This window comes from Delphinus delphis, chromosome 12, assembly GCF_949987515.2.
Source record: "Delphinus delphis chromosome 12, mDelDel1.2, whole genome shotgun sequence".
NCBI classification, from domain to species: domain Eukaryota; kingdom Metazoa; phylum Chordata; class Mammalia; order Artiodactyla; family Delphinidae; genus Delphinus; species Delphinus delphis.
In genome coordinates this window covers 50,749,568-50,770,655 of record NC_082694.2, presented here as the reverse complement: position 1 = coordinate 50,770,655, position 21,088 = coordinate 50,749,568, and the positions used below count along the sequence as shown (strand labels likewise).

Here is a 21,088-nt window from a genome sequence, read left to right as displayed (position 1 = left end):
TATTTCTCAGTTAAGCTCTTTTTTCGTAAATGTAAAATGACTTAATGAACAGCCATTTTTGTTTTGTAGAATATAGTCAGTATAATGCTCTGAACGTTCCAGTCCACAATAGGAGACATCAGGTAAAGATGAAGTTTTTATTTTCAGTGATGTGTGTGTCAAACTTTTCAGAAACACCAATTAGTTGTTTGGGCCTCTGTTTAGTGCACCAAACCATTGCGTTTAACTTTTACTTTCTTTCCTCATACATTCTTAAAAATTGTGAAACTCGCTGTTTTTTGAATTTGTAAATAATATAGATTTTTGCTGTCTCTTGTCCGATAACATTAGAACTGAATTGTGGGATGCACTGATTTTTGAGTCATACCTTTCTTTTAGGTTTTGCACTTAAACAGTCTAGGTTAAGTGGAGAGGTATATTTACCAAAGCTGGCGGCTTTCTATTGTAATTTACTTAGACGGTAGTATTAAAATCTAAGTGGGAGCAAATGAATTTAAATTAAGGAATAATTATACTAGAATTCAAATGTTTCTCCAAAAGCAGACTTAATAAAGTTGTTTGGGAGTAATAACTTGATAGTTGACTTTAACTGTATCCTTTTCATTTTAAAGCTGAAGATGCGGGATATCGCTGGGCAGGCCCTGGCTTTTGTTCAAGATCTCGTCAAGGGTCTTTTGAACTTTCACACCTATACAGAACAGAGGATTCAGATTTTTCCTGTTGATTCTGCCATTGACACTATATCTCCATTGAATCAGAAGGTACATTTAACTCAGGATACCTTTTGTTTGCCCTGAACAAACGTGGAGACTTGTTACTAATTATCAGACCACTTGTGTGCCTCTGCCAAGTACTGTGGAGGACATGGGAAAAGCTACAAATCGTAGTCTTTACCCTTAAGGTAAAATATGGCAAACGTGGGGATTCTTACGAAATGAAATAGTAAGGGAGTTGTTAAAGACCTTAGTGTGAGTGAGTGGTTGGGCAGTAAGTGATATGAGGTCATCAAGGAGGGGAGATTGCTGTCGGTGGTAGTGTCTGGAAAGGTTCTTTGGTGATTTAACTGGACTTTGAAAAATGAGCATGATTTGCATGGGAGGAGTGAAGCGGGGTGGGTACTTTTTCACCGCAGGAGAGGGAAAGACATGAGCAAAACCATGGAGTAGGAAACCATAGGGAATATGCACGTAGTCACATACCACCACTTTTGCCATATTGTACTGGTAACACAGACTGGCCCTGACACAGTGTGTGAGGGTGGGTGTTACTCAGAGCCAAGAATAGCAGGAGGTGGGGATTATTGGGGCCATCTTGAAGGGAGGAAATTAGGGGGCTTGTAATAGATGAACTCTAAGTGCCCCATACTGTGGTGTCTGAAGTGAGTCATGCCACTCTCTACTTACCTGATTCTTCTCATCAGCTTTTTTTTGGTGTCTGTGTGTGCATCATGCAGTATTTCCAGGGTTTGAATAGTATTTATGTCCACAGATCCTGTTAGTATAGCAAAGGCTTAGATTCTGGAGTCATACTTCTGGGGTGGTAGCCCAGTTCTGCCACTTTCTATGTCCCCTTGGTCAGTTTATTTAACCTCTCTGTGCATCTTGAAAATGGAGGATAAAGTACCTACCCCACAGGTATGTATGTTTGAGAATTTAATGAGATAATACATGTACAGTGCTAAGAACAGTGCTTGGCACATAGTAAATACTCAGTAAAGGCTAGCTCTTACCATTGTCGTCATGCTGCCGTACTCATAGGAAGCCCTCAGCAGATGCTTGCTTTTCATCAATTTTCATCTGACTCCACAAATCTTTTGAAGTTCATAAAAATTAAACTTTGGGCCTTTGAAATGCTCTTTAGTATCACCGTGGGAAAAAGCTTTCAGATGACCTCGGTAAGGAAAATGGAACTGCAGCATTTTAATGTAGTTATATTTTCTTTTATACTTCCTATAATATAAAAACATTTTTTTCCACTGATTTTTTGTCCATTATTTTATTTTATTTACTTTTTATTTTATTTATTTATTTATTTGGTTGGTTGGTTTTGGGGGTTTTTTGGCCACACCGTCTGGCTTGCGGGATCTTAGTTCCTCAACTAGGGATTGAACCTGGACCCCAGCAGTGAAAGCGCTGAGTCTTAACTACTGGACCACTAGGGAATTCCCGCCATTGCTTTATTTTAGCTTGTTGCCATATTATGCCCACACAGTGAGAATCAAATATGTTAATCTTAATAGAAACATTTCATTACTTTGAAGAATTCCTATTTTTCTCAATATTTTACCCTTGGTGCTTTGGCCTCTGAAAGGCCCTATGTGATTTTCTATTAAGTCTGTATTACTGAAGATTCAGAAACCATTTGTTAAAAGATGACCAAAGCGTTTAGACTTGTTCATAGAATCATAAAGTAGACGTTTATACCTGAGCTTAGAGTTCAACTTATTTACAGTTCTAAAGATCGAAGCCCAGAGAGACTGAATTTCCCAGGGCCATATATCTGTGTAGTTTGCAGTAGGGCCAATTGAATCACCTATCTGCAAAATGAGACCTTACATTTCTATACTGAGAAAAAGAAATTTGAGCCATTATACAGTATTTAGAAAACTGAGATATTTCACAAGTGAAAAATTAACTTCTTGCTTCTCAGTTGTCTAAATGTCTGGGGAATCTTTTTCTGAATCTATTCTTCATACTGAATTAGTCCTTTGTAAATATTACAGTATCCATGACAGTTATAAAAGTTTTTATATTCTCATTTTGATGATAATTACATTCCTGGAATTTGTTAACCTTGAACATTGTATACAGTGAAAATAAGAAACTGTACTTAAAAGTCTTTTGCTTCTAAAAAATGAGTTAAATTAAATGAGTTATATAACACAAAAATCTGTCATACAGTTTTGATTATCAAACCTTTTTTTTTTTTTAACTGGGACCCCTATGAAGAAGCAGTTGTTTAGAGAAGAAGGCCTGTTGGTACTGTGTTGTAAATAGTATCCCCTCCCCATTTGCTTCATGCCTGGTCATTAATTATGTCATCCCTCTTCTAGTTCCTCATTTTGCAATGGAATGGGGACTTGGGAATAATATCTAGGATTTTAGAGGGGAGCTCTGTGTAAAAGCCTGATTTCCCAAAAAAAGTTTGCAAAAGAATTTAGGTTTAAAACTCAGCGAGTCCATTTACAAATGTTTTGCTATTCTTTATTTTCCAGTGATTTAACTCACAATTCTTTCCCTTCTATTTAGTTCTCACAGTATCTTCATGAAAATGCATCCTATGTCCGCCCTCTTGAGGAAGGAATGCTTCATTTATTTGAAAGTATTACTGAGGATACTGTGACTGTCCTGGTAATTTTCTTCTATGTTTTACTTCTGGAAATGGGAGCTCTTCTTTTTCAAATGACACTATTAACCTTGAAATTTTTTCTTTTCCAGGAGACAACTGTGAAATTGAAAACTTTTTCAGAGCATTTAACCTCTTACATATGTTTTCTTAGGAAGATTCTTCCTTATCAGTTAAAAAGGTACTTACCCTCTGGGCCAGGGAGCTTGGGGAATTGGAAGGTATCATCTGAGCTGTGCTGGAGTTACTAAAGTAATAACATGTGCTTCTTGTGATCTGCCTGACCTTTCTGCACCACAACCAATTTGGACTTTTGTGAAAAAGGAAAGTCATGGTTTGAGCAGCACAAACTTATATATAAGAAAATTGAATTGTAGTTTGTCAGCTAGGGTTTTTTCAGTATTCTGTACTGAGATTACTACTATAACCACATAATGCAATATGAACCAGTATTTTTAATGATTGTGAAGGACACATTTATTGAAGGAAATATTTCATTTTGGGGTATTTTTTATCCTTTTACTATAAACATCTAGGTGGGGGTTATAATAGTTAACCTCTACATTGCAATTTATAATCCTTAGGTTTCTTTGAAATAGTATATTGTTTTTATTATTGGTGATTTATTTAAGTTATAAAGTAAAAACTTTGTGTACATACTTCAGCCCTCATAGGATATGTCATTAAGTAGCCTTAAATGCTCCATCTTAAACATTTCTAGAAAGGCAAGAGAAAGTAATTTATGTAATTGGAAATTTGAGAATACTCCTTGTACATTTTGATACTTTTGGTCTAAAACTACCAAGAGTCCTAATTCATCTAAATCTTTTCATCCTACGATTTAGTCTTTAAAAAAAGTAATCAAAGAATAACACAATAATAATAATAATACATAGGAGAAATAAGAGCATATATGTAGTATAGTATATTGCAAAATAAGGTTTAGGAAATACGTAGATGAATAACTTACAGATGTTGAAAATATACAAGTAATTATAGTTTTTAAGTCCTTGTAAAACTAAAGTAGTAGGTTTTAGCTCTTCAATAATATGAAATTTTATTATTAAAAATTAATGTGTTAAGAGCCATCTTATTTCCATCTTATTTCCTAATTCTAACCTAACAAAGGCATTTCAGTAACTGAATTCTATGATTTGTGCACATGACAGAATTTTAGGAATCAGGGAATTATGACAAACTAATGAAACAAATGAACATTTTGAAACAAACTAATGAAACAAACAGTTTCATTCAGATCCTTAAATGTTTTAGTTCAGTATAATTAAAGTTTTTTTGAAAATTGACTCTGGAAGTTTAACACTAAATTGAATAAACTTTATTGATTTGGCTTATGTTGAAAAGACTCTAAGAACCATTGCAAAACTTCTAATTGCCAGACATCTGCTCTTCTTATCATCCTGTGACTTCCCCTTCTCCAGGCTCCTATCCCATTCCTTACCTCAGGATGGCATATATAAGCCTCAGTTGCCCCACTTGCCCTTGAGTCTCAATGTCTTTGTGGACTCCCCTACATATGTAATTAAATTTTTTTTCTCCTATTAAAAAAAAAAAAAAGAACCATTGCAAAAGTGGTATTTACTACTTGAAACAGTTAAGCATTGTTATTTTATCTTAATTTATTTTTTCACTATTACATTTTTAGAAACACTGGATAAGTCCTTTCTTGATTTAAGATTCCTATTCTTGGAATGTTCTGTTCCATATGCCTTCAGCCCTATGTTATCAGGTATTTATGTTTTTAGGCAATTTTTTGGTCATTGGTTTAAATACCACTTTAGTTGACAAGATGACATGTTCATTAGTAGTAAATGGACTTAGTACCGAATGAAGCTGTTTGCTATAAATAAATAGAAGAGGCAAGGTCAAGGGAATGGATATGATTATCATTCTGTGCTAATAACTTTCGTAGCTTTGTGTAAAAAGCATTTTACTTGATTACTGCACATTTTAAATAAACACTCTTAAGAGTCAATGTAGTTTTTTTAACCTTATAATTAAGTTTTCCAAAGCACCATTTAAAATTGAAAATGGTAAAATGTATTTTATGAATGTTAAGCATTTATTTTTGTATTGAGCCTATAGATTGTTTTTTCCAATCTGTTTGACTTTTGAACCTACATACACTGAAAAAGGTTTCTCAATGATTTTCTCTCCTAGTTCCTGTGTAATTAATTCTCTTTAGGAATTCAGTCTATGAAATATTTTTCTCCTGAAAATATTTTGAAGGGAAACATGTTTTTGCTGCTCTCAGGATGGAAAGCTAATGGGCACCTCCCTTTATTTTTTCTTCCATTTAGCCGTCTTTTGCTGCATTGGCGTTTGCAGCAAGCAGGTGTATGTATTATGGTATAAAAAATGGAACCTTGTAAATGAGATCAGATTCCTTTTTTGGTAAATTCTCTCTTTGGATATAGATGTTTGAGAATTTAGATGGTTTCTTATAGCTAGTTGAAAATCGTTCAGGTTGCTCACTTTTATAAAATCTGCCCATTCTTAGTTTAGAAGAAGAATGTGAAGCTTCCCTTTGCACGTCTGCATTACGAGCCAGGAATCTAGAGCTGTCCCAGGACATGAAAAAGATGACAGCTGTGTTTGAGAAGCTGCAGACTTACATTGGTCTTCTCGCCTTGCCAAGTAAGCATGTTTGTTACTCATGGTTCAACTTCAAGAAATTAGAGTACAAGAAACTTGAGAAGGGAGGTGGTTTGGCGTGTTGAAGTGAGAAGAGGGTCAGAAAAACTTGAATTCAAATCCTCCAGCTCCTTATACATTTAGGGTCTTGGGCAAATCACTTCTCTGCTTCTGTTTTCCCACTTATAAAACGGAGGTAAATGTGATTAAGTTAAATTAAGAATGTACAATATCAGGCATTGAAGACATACATTAAATATTAAATCTCTTGGGCTTCCCTGGTGGTGCAGTGGTTGAGAGTCCGCCTGCCGATGCAGGGGACACGGGTTCGTGCCCCGGTCCAGAAAGATCCCACATGCCACGGAGCGGCTGAGCCCGTGAGCCATGGCCGCTGAGCCTGCGCGTCCAGAGCCTGTGCTCCGCAACGGGAGAGGCCACAACAGTGAGAGGCCCGTGTACCGGAAAAAAAAAAAAAATTAAATCTCTTTCTCTCCTTCCTCTTTTTTAAATGGAGAGGGCCAAAGCGTAAGAATTCGTAGCAACCTTCCAACAGGTAGCATAGGGGAAGGTTAATAGTAAAAATGCTATTTTTAGAGGAACTGTATCATAACAAAGCCCCAAAATGTAAAGGTTGAAAGTCTTGGGGAAAAAAATGCTGTTTTAATTTGAAAAAAGTATTTTCAGGCCATTGAATGGACCTCAGTTTAAATGATGTTTGTAAGAAAACCATGATTTTTATAGTAGTGATTTGATTATTTGTTTTTTGTAACAGCTTAAATGTGATATAATTTACATACCATACAATTTACCCATTTAAAGTGTACTGTTCAGTAGTTTTTACTATAGTCACAGACATGTGCATCAACACTACAGTCAGTTTTAGAATATTTTCATCACCTTAAGAAGAAACCCTGTATACTTTAGCTATCACCCTCTTATTCCCCTGTTCTGTCCCCGCCCAGTACCAAGCAACCATTACTCTACTTTCTGTCTGTAGAATTGCCTGTTCTGAACATTTCATATAAATGGAATCATATAATCTGTGGTCCTTTGTGACTGCTTTCTTTCACTTGGCATAATATTTTCAAGATTCATCCAAGTTGTAGCATGTGTAGGTATTTCATTCCTTTTTATTGCAGAATAATATTCCATTGGATGGATATATCACATTTTATTTATCTACCTATCAGTTGATGGACATCTGGATTGTTTCCACCTTTTGGCTATTATGAATAATGATGCTATAGACATTTGTGAACAAGTTTTTTTTTTTTTTTTTTTTTTTTGCGGTATGCGGGCCTCTCACTGTTGTGGCCTCTCCTGTTGCGGAGCACAGGCTCCGGACACGCAGGCTCAGCGGCCATGGCTCACAGGCCCAGCCGCTCCATGGCATGTGGGGTCTTCCCGGACCGGGGCACGAACCCGTGTCCCCTGCATCGGCAGGCGAACTCTCAACCACTGCACCACCAGGGAAGCCCTATTTGTAGACTTTTTGATGATGACCATTATGACCAGTGTGAGGTGATAGCTCATTGTAGGTTTGATTTTCATTTCCCTAGCATCTTTTCATGTGCATGTTGGCCATCTGTGTGTCTTCTTTGGAGAAATGTCTGTTTTGGTCTTCTACCCATTTTTTTTTGGCCGTGCCATGCGGTTTGCGGGATCTTAGTTCCCCCATCAGTGGGTTGAATCCTCACCCTAGGCAGTGAAAGCACAGAGTCCTAACCACTGGGCTGCCAGGGAATTCCCTTTACCCATTTTTCTGATTGGGTTGTTTGTGTTTTTGATATTGAGCTGTAGGAGCAGTTTGTATATTTTGGAAATTAAGCCCTTGTTGGTTGCATCGTTTGCAAATATTTTCTCCCAGTCTGTAGGTTGTCTTCATTTTGTTTATGGTTTCCTTTCCTGTTCAAAAGCTTATACATTTGATGAGGTCCCATTTGTTTATTTTTGCTTTTATTTCTTTTGCCTTGGGAGACTGATCTAAGAAAATATTGCTACAATGTATGTCAAAGAGTGTTTTGCCTGTGTTCTCCTTTAGGAGTTTTATGGTGTCATGTCTTGTATTTAAGTCTTTAAGCCATTTTGAGTTTATTTTTGTGTGTGTTGTAAGGCAGTGTTCTAACTTCATTGATTTATATGTGGCTGTCCAGCTTTCCCATACCACTTGCTGAAAAGACTGTCTTTTCCCCTTTGTATATTATTGCCTCCTTTGTTGAGGATTAATGCGCTGTAGGTGTGTGGGTTTATTTCTGGGCTCTCTATTCTGTTCCATTGATTCATATGTCTGTTTTTGTGCAGTACCATGCTGTTTTGATTATGGTAGCTTTGTATTATTATCTGAAGTCTGGAAGGGTTATGCCTCTAGCTTTGTTCTTTTTCCTCGGGATTGCTTTGGCAATTCTGGATATTTTGTGGTTCCATATAAACTTTAGAATTATTCTAGTTTTGTGAAAAATGTCATGGGTAATTTGATAGGGATTGCATTAAATCTGTAGATTCCTTTGGCTAGTATGGGCATTTTAACAATATTATTTCTTCCAGTCCAAGAGCATGAGGTAACTTTCCGTTTTCTTGAATCATCTTTGATTTCCTTTATCAATGTTTAACAGTTCTCAGCGTATAAGTCTTTCATCACCTTGGTTAGGCTTATTCCTAGGTTTTTTTTTTGATATGATTTTAAACAAAATTGTTTTTTACTTTCTCTTTGTTTCATTGTTAGTGTAAAGAAATGTAACAGATTTCTCTATATTAATCTTATATCCTGCTACCTTACTGAATTCATTTATGAGTTCTAATAGTTGTGTGTGGAGTCTTTAGGGTTTTCTATATAGAGTATTATGTCATCTGCACATAATGACAATTTTACCTCTTCCCTTCCAATTTGGATATTTTTGTTTCTTTTTTTTGTCTGATTGCTGTGGCTAGGACTTGCAATACTATGTTGAATAGAAGTGATGAAAGTGGGCATCCTTGCCTTGTTCCAGAATTCAGCTTTTCATCACTTAATATTATGTTGGCTATGGGTTTGTCATAAATGACTTTTATTATGTTGAAATTTGTTACCTCTATACACACTTTGGTGGGAGTTTTTATCATGAATGGATGTTGAATTTTGTCAAATGCGTTTTCTGCATCTGTTGATATGATCATGTGTTTCTTGTCTTTTCTTTTGTTCATGTGGTGTATCGCATTGATTGATGTGCATATGTTGAACCATCCTTGTGACCCTGGAATGAATCCAGCTTGATTATGGTGTATGATCCTATTTATGTGTTCTTGGATTGCTAAACTTTTTTGACAATCTTTGCTTCTATATTCATCAAAGATATTGGCCTGTAATTTTCTTTTTTGGTAGTGTCTTTTTCTGGTTTTGGTATCAGTGTGATAGTGGCTTCATAGAATTACTTTGAGAGTGTTCTTTCCTCTTCAGTCTTTTGGAAGAGTTTGAGAAGGATAGGTGTAAGTTTTTCTTTGTACATTTGGTAGAATTCCCCAATGAAGCTATCGGGTCCAGGACTTTTGTTTACAGGGAGGTTTTTTTTTTAATTACAGATTCTATTTTACTTCTAGTGATCAGTCTGTTCAGATTATCTGTTCCTTCTTGATTCCTTTTTGGCAGTCTGTATGTTTCTAGAAACGTGTCCATTTCTTCTAGGTTGTTAATTTTTTTTTGGCATATAACTGTTCATAATAATTTCTTAATATTTTTTTATATTTCTGCAGTATTGGTTGTTATTTCTCCTCTTTCATTTCTTATTTTGTTTATTTGGGCCCTCTCTATTTTCTTCTTGGTGAGCCTGGTCAGTGGTTTGTTGATTTTGTTTATCCTTTCAAAAAAACAGCTCTTGGTTTTATTGATTTTTTTCTGTTGTTTTTAAAACCTCTATTTTATTTATTTACTCTCTGATCTTTATTATTTCCTTCCTTCTGCTGACTTTAGATTTTGTTTGTTCTTTTTCTGATTGTTTCAGGTGGTAGTTTAGGTTTATTTGAGATAGGCCTGTATCACTATGAACTTCCCTCTTAGGATTGCTTTTGCTGCATCCCATAGGTTTTGTATGGTTGTGTTTTCATTGTCATTTGTCTCAAGCTATTTTTTAATTTCCTCTTTGACTTCATTGTTGACCTATTTTTTTTTTTAGTAGCATGTTGTTTAGTCACCATATAACCATTTTTTTCTCGTTTATCTTTCTGTGGTTGATTTCTTGTTTCATGCCCTTGTGGTCAGAAAAGGTGCTTGAAATAATTTTTGTCCTTTTAAGTTTGTTGAGGCTTGTTTTGGGTCTTAGTTTGTGGTCTATTCTAGAGAACGTCCCATGTGCCCTTGGAAAAAGAATGTGTATTCTATTTTTTTTTTTATGTAGTGTCCTGTAGATATCAATTAAGTCTAACTGTTCTATTGTGTGTCTAGGTGTCAGTCTACCTTATATCTCCAATGAATCCTCTGAATTACCTTCAGCACAAGTGCCATTATTTTTGAGAGCATCCCTAGGCTTGAACTTCTTCTCCACAGTCTGTTGTGAATTAAGTCAATTCCTTTGGGAAGAGATTCAGAGCTTTCTGTTTTAAGAACTGTTTCTCCCTTGGGTTAAATCTCTGAGCCATGGTTCTGTGCAGGGGATGATGACAGTGATGCACTTCTCTCAGAGTGACACCCCTGCATTACTCCATGGAGAGGTAGGGCAGCAGCCGCTGGTCTCCTCAGCTTGCCTCTTTCAGCATGGAACTCCTGTTAATGAGCTGGGGCCAGGATGATCAGGGCCACAGATTCTCAGCAGCACCATGCCCACGTAGAGCCTCCATCCCACAAGTCAGGGCTGGGTAAAAGAAGAGAACCCCCCACCTCTGAGTCATATTTACCTAGAACTTAGCCTCAGCAACAGGTAGCTGAGAGCGAGATAAGAAATGCAGCCCTCCAGCTGAGCTAGGGGAGAGGGAGCCTTGTGTTCTTGGCTGCACCCTCGGGACTGGGATTTCTAGCTCACTGACTGTTGAGGGGACCGAGTGGGTTTTGGTTCACATACCACAGATTCTTGCTTTTGTTACTGAGTTAATACAGATTTTCTTGATTAAATGTTTCCTTACTTGCTGTATGCCCTTAGGATAATTTCCAGAGTTTAAAGTGGTTATTTTTAAATCATTTTCACCAGTTGTGCTGGTGAGTGGGTATGTGGAGCTTGCTTATGCTGTCATGCCAGAATTGGAACTGTGATGTTTGAATAATAGTGTTTTTAGTGATGTTCAGCAAACAATAATATGTAGGGAAAGCACAAAATGAGAAATGTGTTCTGTAGTAACAAGGTGAAATTCACAAAGGCTTTCATTTCAAAAAGAATCATGAAAGACATAATCCTGCTTAGCAATTTAATTTTGATTCTTGTAACCATTAATATCTGTGGACATGGGGGATGCAAATCAGTTTAGATCCCTGTAATTATCACCATTCTATCTGAATGTGTCTACAATGATTTTAAGAGCCATTATTTTCAACATATCACAATCAGTATTCACTCTCTCTCTTCCCAAAAGTAGAGGGGAGATGGTGGGCTGTCAGTTTTTCAGGTGAATTCTTCTGGGAAAATGCTTAGGTTTGTGATCTTGGTTTCCTAGGTACGGAGCCAGATGGACTCCTTCGGACAAACTACAGTTCTGTCTTAACAAATGTTGGTGCTGCTCTGCATGGATTTCATGATGTCATGAAAGGTGAGGCTTGGAAAAGAACATAAATAAGCTTTGTCCCATTTTCTCAGATCTGCCTGAATGAGATTTAAGCAAATACTGCCAAGGCTAATAGACCCCACATAAAGGTTTAGTAGCATTTGGCTTAACGTTGAAGTGCACAGCCTACTGCCTTCTGCTTTTCCCATCTGCTTCTTTCCTGAAGGTAAACAAAGTGCTGAAGAGAAACCCTTGTGCCCGGAACTTTAGCCAAAAATACATTACACTGACTTAAGGCAGGTGTATGAATTTTATCAAGCCAGACATGCTATTCAGAGGCATTTAGCAAAATACTGCACTTGTTAGAGCCCAAACATGAAGGAACTGAGGAAATGAAGGTTTAAAGATCCCAGAAAGAATGCACTGGTTTTCTACGTAGCCTCCTGTGTGTTTCTGTGTTTAGAGTACCCATTATAAGTCCTGTTTTGTTCAGGAGAGCCTTAAGGAATGAAGGTCTGTCTTCAAGCTTTGGTCAGTTTTAAGTTGCTATGTGCTTCTAAGAATATGCTTGTCGACGGTCATTTCATTTGCTTCCTAGCATGTGATTCTGAGTCCTGATTTTTTAATCTATATTTCTGCATGGCTTCTAGGTTTTTTTCCTCTGTTCTTTTCTGTTTGAAGATTGTTGGAGTAGGGGGAGGAGAGGAGGGCAGGAGCAATTACTAAGGACTACTGGAAATAGCCCAGGTGCCTAGATTTTTCACTGAGGTGTTTAGTGTGCAGTTAGTGACCAATTGCTGGTTTCACAGAAAATACTTTTTAAAAACTTAAAACTTTGTTGGATGGCATGTATAAGATGGCTATATTTGGGGCCTTTCTATAGGTTGGCACATAACCGCATAATAACCTGTGTTACTGGGAATCATTCTTAGTTTCAGTGGAATTACCCAGTACTACCTTACCATTCAGTCTGGAACCCAGTACTACCTTACCATTCAGTCTGGAAAATGGTCCTTCCTGTGGCTTGTCTTCAATTATAAGGAACTTTAAAAGTCACTGTACTTCTGGAGCTAACACTGGTTGCAGGAATCACAGCTTGCATAGACAGTCTTGGCGGCAGGTGACAAGAGGCAGCCCCAACCCTGCAGAACCTAGTCTGGTCCATAGAAAACCCAAGGGACTGGTACCTTTTTCCTGTGCAGCTTTTGGTTTGGGGAGCTCAGACTTAACCATAGTCCTCTATTCCAGAACTTTACGTAACGTAGAACTAGGCCATTGAAACCACAAGTAGCTCTGTGGCTACATGTTTTTTGGTTTTGTTTCCTAAGTTTTCCTATGCTAATGTTACTATTTGTTCCTGCTAGTGTCTTCTCTAGAATTTTGATAAAAGAGAGGCTAGAGCAATGGAGGGTAGCTGTCCATTGAGAATCTTAAAGCTTCATTTACATTTCAAAAAATCTTGATTTTATTTATATTTCTATAAATAATAATGTACTTCTGAGTTTTCTAAGAATGCTTTTGTTCATATATGACATAAGATGCCAAGTGGTCCAAATCAAAGAATGTTACTATTATTATTTGCTATGAGCTGGTGGAGATTATCAGAGGAGGATCAGAGGCTCCCTTAGCCCCCTTTGTGCCTCTGCTTGTTTCTGTCCTTGAAAGTGAACATAATATAAAGAGAGAAGACTGGGAAACATGAAGGATGGTTGGCAAGCAGATTATGGCCTCTTGTTGCTAGTTTTACAGTTCAAATCTGTCTTCTTATGCAGTTGGAAGACTGTTGTGTATCTCTCATGAACACTCAGAGTGAGCATTAACTTGCATTACCAGAATATACTTTGTTTTTAAGAGAACTTTTATTTCAAATCTTTTCCCTTGATGTTTTGCCCTTAATTGCTTGGTCCAAGTTGGAAAGAAGGAAGGAAGGAAGGCAATCAAGAAGGCAGGCTGGGGTTTCCCTGGTGGCACAGTGGTTAAGAATCCGCCTGCCAATGCAGGAGACACAGGTTCGAGCCCTGGTCTGGGAAGATCCCACATGCCGTGGAGCAACTAAGCCTGTGCGCCACAACTACTGAGCTTGTGCTCTAGAGCCCGCGAGCCACAACTACTGAAGCCCGTGCGCCCTAGTGCCTGTGCTCTGCAACAAGAGAAGCCACCGCAAGGAGAAGCCCGCGCACTGCAATGAAGAGTAGCCCCCGCTCGCCGCAACTAGAAAAAGCCCGCGTGCAGCAACGAAGACCCAACGCAGCCAAAAATAAATTAAATAAACAAATAAATAAAGCTATAAAAAAAAAAAGAAGGCAGGCTGGTCTTAGTATAAAAAGAAAGATTTATAAAAATGTGTATCCTACAAGGAATTAAAATGGAAGTGAATTAATCTTTTAACAAGTGGCATTCTAAGTGAGAATTGTTTGATTTTTGGTCTCAAGTCTAAAGCAGGTAGACTCATAGGAAACATAAAAGAAAATAAATCTGTTGTCTAGGTCACATGATTTCCTTGTACCTTTTGGAGTTAAACTTTAATGTCGAGGAACACCCTAAATAATGAAAATATTTGGACTCGATAAAGAGTAAACAGTTGGATTGGGAGAATTATTATAGTCAAACTACAGTAGCTCTGATCTACTAGATGCCATGGGAGGATTCTTAGTATTGTACATCTTTTATAAGTATTTCAATCACCTACACCAATCAACCAAGATTGCCTACCAACCCAGTTGTATTATAGCATTGTATACAGACAGTAAAATATTGAATAAAACTTTCTGTGGTGTATAGAAAGAAAATGTCTACTCTAGGGGCTAGCAAGTTCAGTATACAAAAAAATGTTCAGTGTTCCAATTGAATTTTCATTCACTTGGATATCTTATGAATATATAGAGGATAATCATTTATTTTTAAGAAATATTAAACATAATAGTAATTACCAATTATTTGGTTCCTTCACTGTGACAACTACCATAGTAGTGTAGGGTGTTAACAATAGTGAAAACTGGCTAAGGGTATCCAGAAACTCTGTAATTTTTCTATAAATCTAAGACTATCTTAAATTAAAAGTTTATGTAAAAGTTTATATATATGTGTATATAACACAATATATATAAGTAATGCAATTTCCTAGTTTTAAATTTCAGTAAAAGTAATCTTATTCATAAAACAGTAATTTTGTTAAAAATCATTATCATACTAGGTTAAATCTCAGATACCCTTTCTTTTTGAATAGTCTTATTCCCTTTTAATTATCTATAGTCTAAAATCAACTAAATTTCTTGATTCTGAATAAATGAAATTCTTTGTATACACACCTGCTATAAAAGTTAGTTTCCATGTTTTGTGATTTATTTTTTGCTTTGTTGGTAATGATAATTAATGCTGTTGTAACTGAAGTACTGTAAAATATTCAAAGGAGGCTGTATCATAAACACCTTTTTATTTAAAAATATAATTGCCCTTCCTTGTAAATCAATGTTGTCTTGGTAATTCTCCCATTTTCCCTTATTTCCAGGATGAAATTACTTTATGTCTCAGAGACCCAGAAAACCCCAAGCTTAGCTGTTTGGCCAGTTTCACCTACTGCTGTTTCTGTCAACACATTTATATCCAAGCCTCTCTCTTCTATGCTTCCATAACCACAGGCCTTTGTTATAGCTTTCTTGTACTAGAGGCAATAGAATGTGAAGCCAGGTGCTAGAGTATCCAATCCTTATTTGGCCATGCAGACCTTTCTTATTGTTGAAGTATGTACTGGCAAACCAGCTAAGATCCAATAAGGATTGTGCGACATTGTGCCTGTGTTGGCTGTTCTTTTCCAGCCTCATGGTTTGTTTGTATAAGCACAATGTAAACTCTCATTTATGCCTGCTGGACTATCAAAACAAGGTTTTTGACTGGTAAATATTGCTCAGGGTCCTTTACCTGGTGCTAGAATAAGGGCTTAACACTCAAATGAAGGAGAATGAGACACACCTGCTGGGGAACGTAATAGAGACACCAGGATGGTGTTAAGAGATCCTCACTACTCTCTCTTCTTTCCATGTGAACTTGAGACCTAATTGATATTCAGCACAATCCTCATATTTGGGACCATTTTTTGTCAGATTTGTCTTGTAAATTTGTAAGAGTAGATATAAGAAGTTAACGGGCTGGTTATCTGTATACAACTTGTATAGAGATAGTAATGAGTTTTCATTTGATTGGGTTTATAGATATTTCCAAACATTATAGTCAAAAGGCTACAATAGAGCATGAACTTCCAACAGCAACACAGAAGCTCATAACAACTAATGATTGCATCCTGTCATCAGTAGTGGCATTGACAAATGGAGCAGGAAAGGTAATTTTTCTCTGGTTTATACTGACATTAAATTCAACTCTTAAATGTGCTCCTTTTTTTTTTTTGAGTGACCTAGTAGGAAAATTGATCTGTGTAAGGATTTTTGATTACCAGGCTTTTTTGTAAAATAAAGTTGTCTCCCTTTTCCTCCTTCCTACCTAATATTTGAAACAATATGGTAGTTACTGTTAAGCATTTGTGATGAGGAAGTGGGTCAGGCACTTCTGACATTTTAATGAGATATTTGATGATTGAAAGATTCCAGGTGGTCTCACTATAGATCCTTGTGTGTATTAAAGGTCTGCTATACAGAAATTGGGATATAGAAAAAGAAAAAGAATTATAAGACCTTTGTTAATATTTTGTTTTTTCCCCTCCAAGTTTTTTGTTTGTTTTTTGGCAACACTTGTGATGATGCTACTTCTGTGGTTTTTGTACCCTAATAAGTACTTTTAAGATGACTTCAACATGTGTCTTCTCATTGAATTCGTAATATTAGTAATGATCATTTGGATTAGTAAGTACTTAATTGTTATTATAAACTGACCAGAGCGCAGTTTCTTTAAAAATTGTTCTGTCTTGGATAACTGGTTTCAGCAGGTCACATTCTAAGAGCACATGTTCATGTGGCTGTCATCAAAGCCTTTAGTGACTAAGATTTCTCTGAGAACTACCCATACATATAAAACCAAAAGTACTGTATTCAGGACTATCTTAGCCCATTTATTTCAGCAGACTCAGCATAATTTCTCAAGAAAGTGCTAATCTCTATCTGTGTTATATACCTTTATTTTTCTGACAGGTTGACCTTAGTAGGAGCACACTTTTTTCAAGTGTTTTAAGTTAATCAGAAATGATCATAGGTTATGGTAGGTATTCAGTGTCACCTTTCCCAAAGTCAGGCCAGTCTTCCTGACAGTCTGCTAAGTTTGGGGCTGTAATTAAAAGGTGCTGCCTTTCGGATCTGTCAGCTCGCAGGTGAGTGCCTACAGGATTCCTTAGCCAGAAGACCATCCCCACTGCCTCCTCTTTAGTGCTTTCACCCACAGGCATTCTGGAAACTTTCTGAGGATGATTCTGACTTTGATTCAATTGTGAGCAACTTCTGGAAAAAGAGAATGTTGACATTTTACAAGAGTCTCTGCATTTGTCACTTTTTTAGGAGAACTCTGGAATATTAAATACCTATATACTTCATAGCTTATTTTACATTTGCTTTGCCTGAAACCTTAAGAGTTGTCTCAAGGAAAGGTACTTGATCTTCACTCTGAAATTTTTATAAATGGTTTTTAGCTAAAGTAAGTATCTGAACTAAGTATTAGTTGGTGGCAGCTTAATACTTAGCTAATGTGATTTGATTAAACTAAATTTTATCGTTTGTAATTTTTAAAAAACCCACTAGGAAAGTATAACATATGCATGTTAAAGAACATTTGGGAAGTGTAGAAATATTAGAGAGAGGAAAGAAAGTTAAACCTCACCGTATACTACCATGACTAAAATGCAAACACTGTACTATCTATGTCATACACGAGGAATATACAGCTCAAGATTTTTAGAGTTTTCATTTTCTTGAATACTACCTAACATAGAATTTCGTTTGACACAGTAAAATATTAATGAAAAAGATAATCTTTTAGACCACTAGTGAGTGATTGCTTACTTTTTGAACAGTTTTTGCCAAGGTAAAGTACTCTTGTTTCACAAGTTACTTTTTCTTATTTATTGAAATAGAATACTCTTTAATGTATCGAAGACTTTAATTTTTCTGGCTAATAACTTTCTTAGACATTTTTATTTATATCACCATTTCATATAGCACTGTAGATTCAGAATCATGGCTCAGCACAATTACAGTCATGGATCTTTGTTGTTGCTTACATAGATTAAGCAAATGTTAAATCTGTAAAAGACAAGGGTCTGCTGAATTTTCAGTCTTTTTCTTTCCTGTTATATTTGTAATGCACAGATTGAGATTTACAGAATGAAATTTAAGTAGAGATCATATATTCAATATGCTTGTGTCATGTCTTGTGTTGGAATATGAAACATTCAAAGTTAAAATGCAAACGGAATGTATAAACCCAAACGTATATATTTTGAGAGCAGGGGCAGACTTAGTAAGGTAAACAGCTCATAAACATTGTCTACAGAATAAATCAGAATCAGCCTTGGTTTTCAGAAACAGTAGAATTTGTCTAGATTAAGACATGTCACAAGTCTGGTCTCAAAATTTATACTGTATTGTGTTTATTATAAATCATTCCCTATGTATTCTTTTCAAATAAATGTGGGCTTTTGAGCATGTGTTGAAATTTCATTTCCATTCTGAGTATCCTTAACTTTGATCTGAAAACTCTTAGATATATATTTTAGATATATTATTGGAAAATAAAATTTATCTTCTTGTCACACTTGGTTTAGATTGCATCTTTCTTCAGCAACAACGTGGACTACTTCGTTGCTTCCCTGAGCTACGGGCCTAAGACAGCGAGTGGATTCATCAGTCCTCTCTCAGCTGAATGCATGCTGCAATACAAGAAAAAAGCTGCTGCCTATATGAAGGCTTTGAGAAAGGTTTGTGAGCTGCTGTTAACATTTAAATCAGAGGGAAAATCTGGAAAAATTCCAGAGAATGGCAGTTGTTTTCCCACAGTTCATATTGTTTAGGTTTTATACAATTTTGAGGGACAGGTGGTTGGTGGGTGTTGTGAGGTGGGCGGGGGTCTTTGGAGAGGAGGATGGGACAGAGACCTGAATCTCATTTCCTAGGCCGTATTAGACTTAACGTTTCCAGTGGCTGGTAGAGTGTTTAGGGTGAGACAGCCAGGCAGCCATTAAGTGTCAAACTTGAGAAAATCTTAAACTTGTAGAAATAAAAAAAATTGAAATACATTTATAATTTTTTTCTCAATATAATAAGAATACATGATCATTGCAAAAAGAAATCAGAAGAAACAGCAGTACATGAAGAAGAAAGTCCCACAACCCAAAGGTAGCTCCTCTTAACCATAAAATTTTAATGTGTATACATGCATGCACACACACACACATTATAAAAAGCAATGTATCTGGATACATAGACAGTTTCAGAATCTGTTTTTTCCTCTTTAATGCATTGTGGATATCTTTATATAACAAAAATATATATCTATAAGTATAAATTGTTATCATTTTAATGCATCTAGTATTTCATCTATAGTATTTCATTCTATAAATGTGTGATAATTTAATTAAGCCATCCATTGCTAGTGGATTTTTAGGTTGCCTCCTATTTTTCACTGTTATATGCAATACTACAGGGGATATTCTTGCACATGCAACTTTGTGTATTTACCTTTCTCTCTTTATTTCTTTCTAACTTTTAGTTACACAATGCATAAATACATTCTTATATTACATGAGAGCATTATAGGTAAATTACAATCCCTAATTCCAGTTCCTCTCCGGAGGTAACTATAGTTATCAGTTTGGTGTGTAACCTTCCAGACTCTTGGAGCATTTGTACTCATCTCTGTAAACTTTGAACTATATGCAAAATATGAAGAATATAAAGACTTTTCTAATTTTTTTTTAACTAAAATGCATATTTCATTGTGTAGCTTCCTTTTTTCATTTAAAATATGTTTTAGAGACCTGTCTGTATCAATAGATATAATGGCTACTTTATTCATTTTAAACACAGCATTGAAATCTATGATATAGGTATTCCGTGGTTCATTTAGGTAGTCTCTTTTTGGTGGGCATTTAGGTTGATTCCAGTTTTTCACTGTTAGAATTATACTGCAATGGATAGCTTTGTAAATGCCTCCTTGGGCATATGTGTGGATTACTGAGAGGTGGAATGTTCTGGATAATGTGGTTTTAAGTTTTAATATTTACTGCCAGATTACCCGTAAGAGTGGTTGTACACTCCTAGAAACGTATAAGGCTACCTAATTGTTTTAATTATATCTTTATGATTAATTCCTAAAAATGGAATTGCTCATTCAAAGTCTGTGAATGTTTCAAAGGTTACCTTTTTATAGTTCACCAGCAATAGAAGTTTAAATTTAACCCGTAAATTTAATTTGTCAATCTTAGAAACAAGAAGTTCCGTGTTATTGTTCTAATTTTCATTTCTTTGCTTGTTATTGAAATAGAACATCCTTTCATAAATTTACTGTTTATATTATTTCAATTTCCTGTTCAAGTTGTTTACCTGTTTTTAAATAAATGTTCCTAATTGGGGTTGAAGGAGCTCTATGTTAAGGATTTTAGTCCTTTGTTTATGTCGGAAATATTTTTCCTCAGTTTGCTGTAATAATTTTTCAAAATTTAGAAGTTTTAATTTTTATATCATCAAACCAGGCTTTTTCTTTACGGTGGTGATTCTCAGGTGACTCTTGGAAAGTCAGTTCACCTATATTTTCTTCCAGTATTTTTGTGGTCTAAACTTTTTAGATTGAAATCTTCAGCCCATCTTGAATTTATTTATTCTGATATACGTATGAAACTGGGGTCTAAATAGTTATTTTTCTAAATTATTAACTGATTGTCCTTGCATGACTTATCCTTTCTGCATTGACTTAAAAATGCAACATTTGTCACATAATACATTTTTGTATGTGCTTTTGTCTGTTTCTAGATTTTCTTTGCCATTCCTTCATCTGTCTATTTTGGTGCAAGTCTTATGGTTTTAGATAGTGTCTCTTGTAACTGGTATGACATGTTCCCCTTCATTCTTTTTCTTTTCTTTTCTTTTTAAAGTTCTTTTTTTATGTGTATTAAAGGAACTAGTCTATGTGGACATACATCTGAATTTTATTATCAAACCTCATTTAGCATTCTTATTTGTAAGATCAGGGAAATGATGCCACCTTTTTCTTTATTTCTTATGATGCTTTTTCCATAGCCCCTCTTGGAATCTGTGCCTTATGAGGAAGCACTGGCAAACCGCCGGGTCCTTCTCAGCTCTACTGAAAGTCGAGAAGGCCTTGCACAACAGGTATGGCATCGGGAAAATCATGGTACTTGTTAAAGAGCATGAATATAAAATCCCCTATAAAAGGTTTTCATACACATAGAGCAATTTAAAAGGCTATGTAAGTAAAC

The 21,088-nt window shown here is 35.9% G+C and overlaps 1 protein-coding gene across 2 annotated transcripts in view; it reads left to right on the top strand.

Annotated features, from left to right (window-relative positions):
• The window catches only part of PPP1R21 (protein phosphatase 1 regulatory subunit 21), a 56,780-nt gene that overhangs the window by 19,424 nt on the left and 16,268 nt on the right, over positions 1-21,088 (top strand). For both annotated transcript variants that reach the window (XM_060026652.1, XM_060026653.1), the window contains exons 8-16: positions 70-122; positions 612-761; positions 3,249-3,350; positions 3,438-3,526; positions 5,864-6,000; positions 11,611-11,703; positions 15,867-15,994; positions 18,419-18,571; positions 20,889-20,981. In XM_060026652.1, the coding sequence (XP_059882635.1) occupies positions 70-122; positions 612-761; positions 3,249-3,350; positions 3,438-3,526; positions 5,864-6,000; positions 11,611-11,703; positions 15,867-15,994; positions 18,419-18,571; positions 20,889-20,981 (998 nt within the window). The remainder of the gene's footprint in view (positions 1-69; positions 123-611; positions 762-3,248; positions 3,351-3,437; positions 3,527-5,863; positions 6,001-11,610; positions 11,704-15,866; positions 15,995-18,418; positions 18,572-20,888; positions 20,982-21,088) is intronic.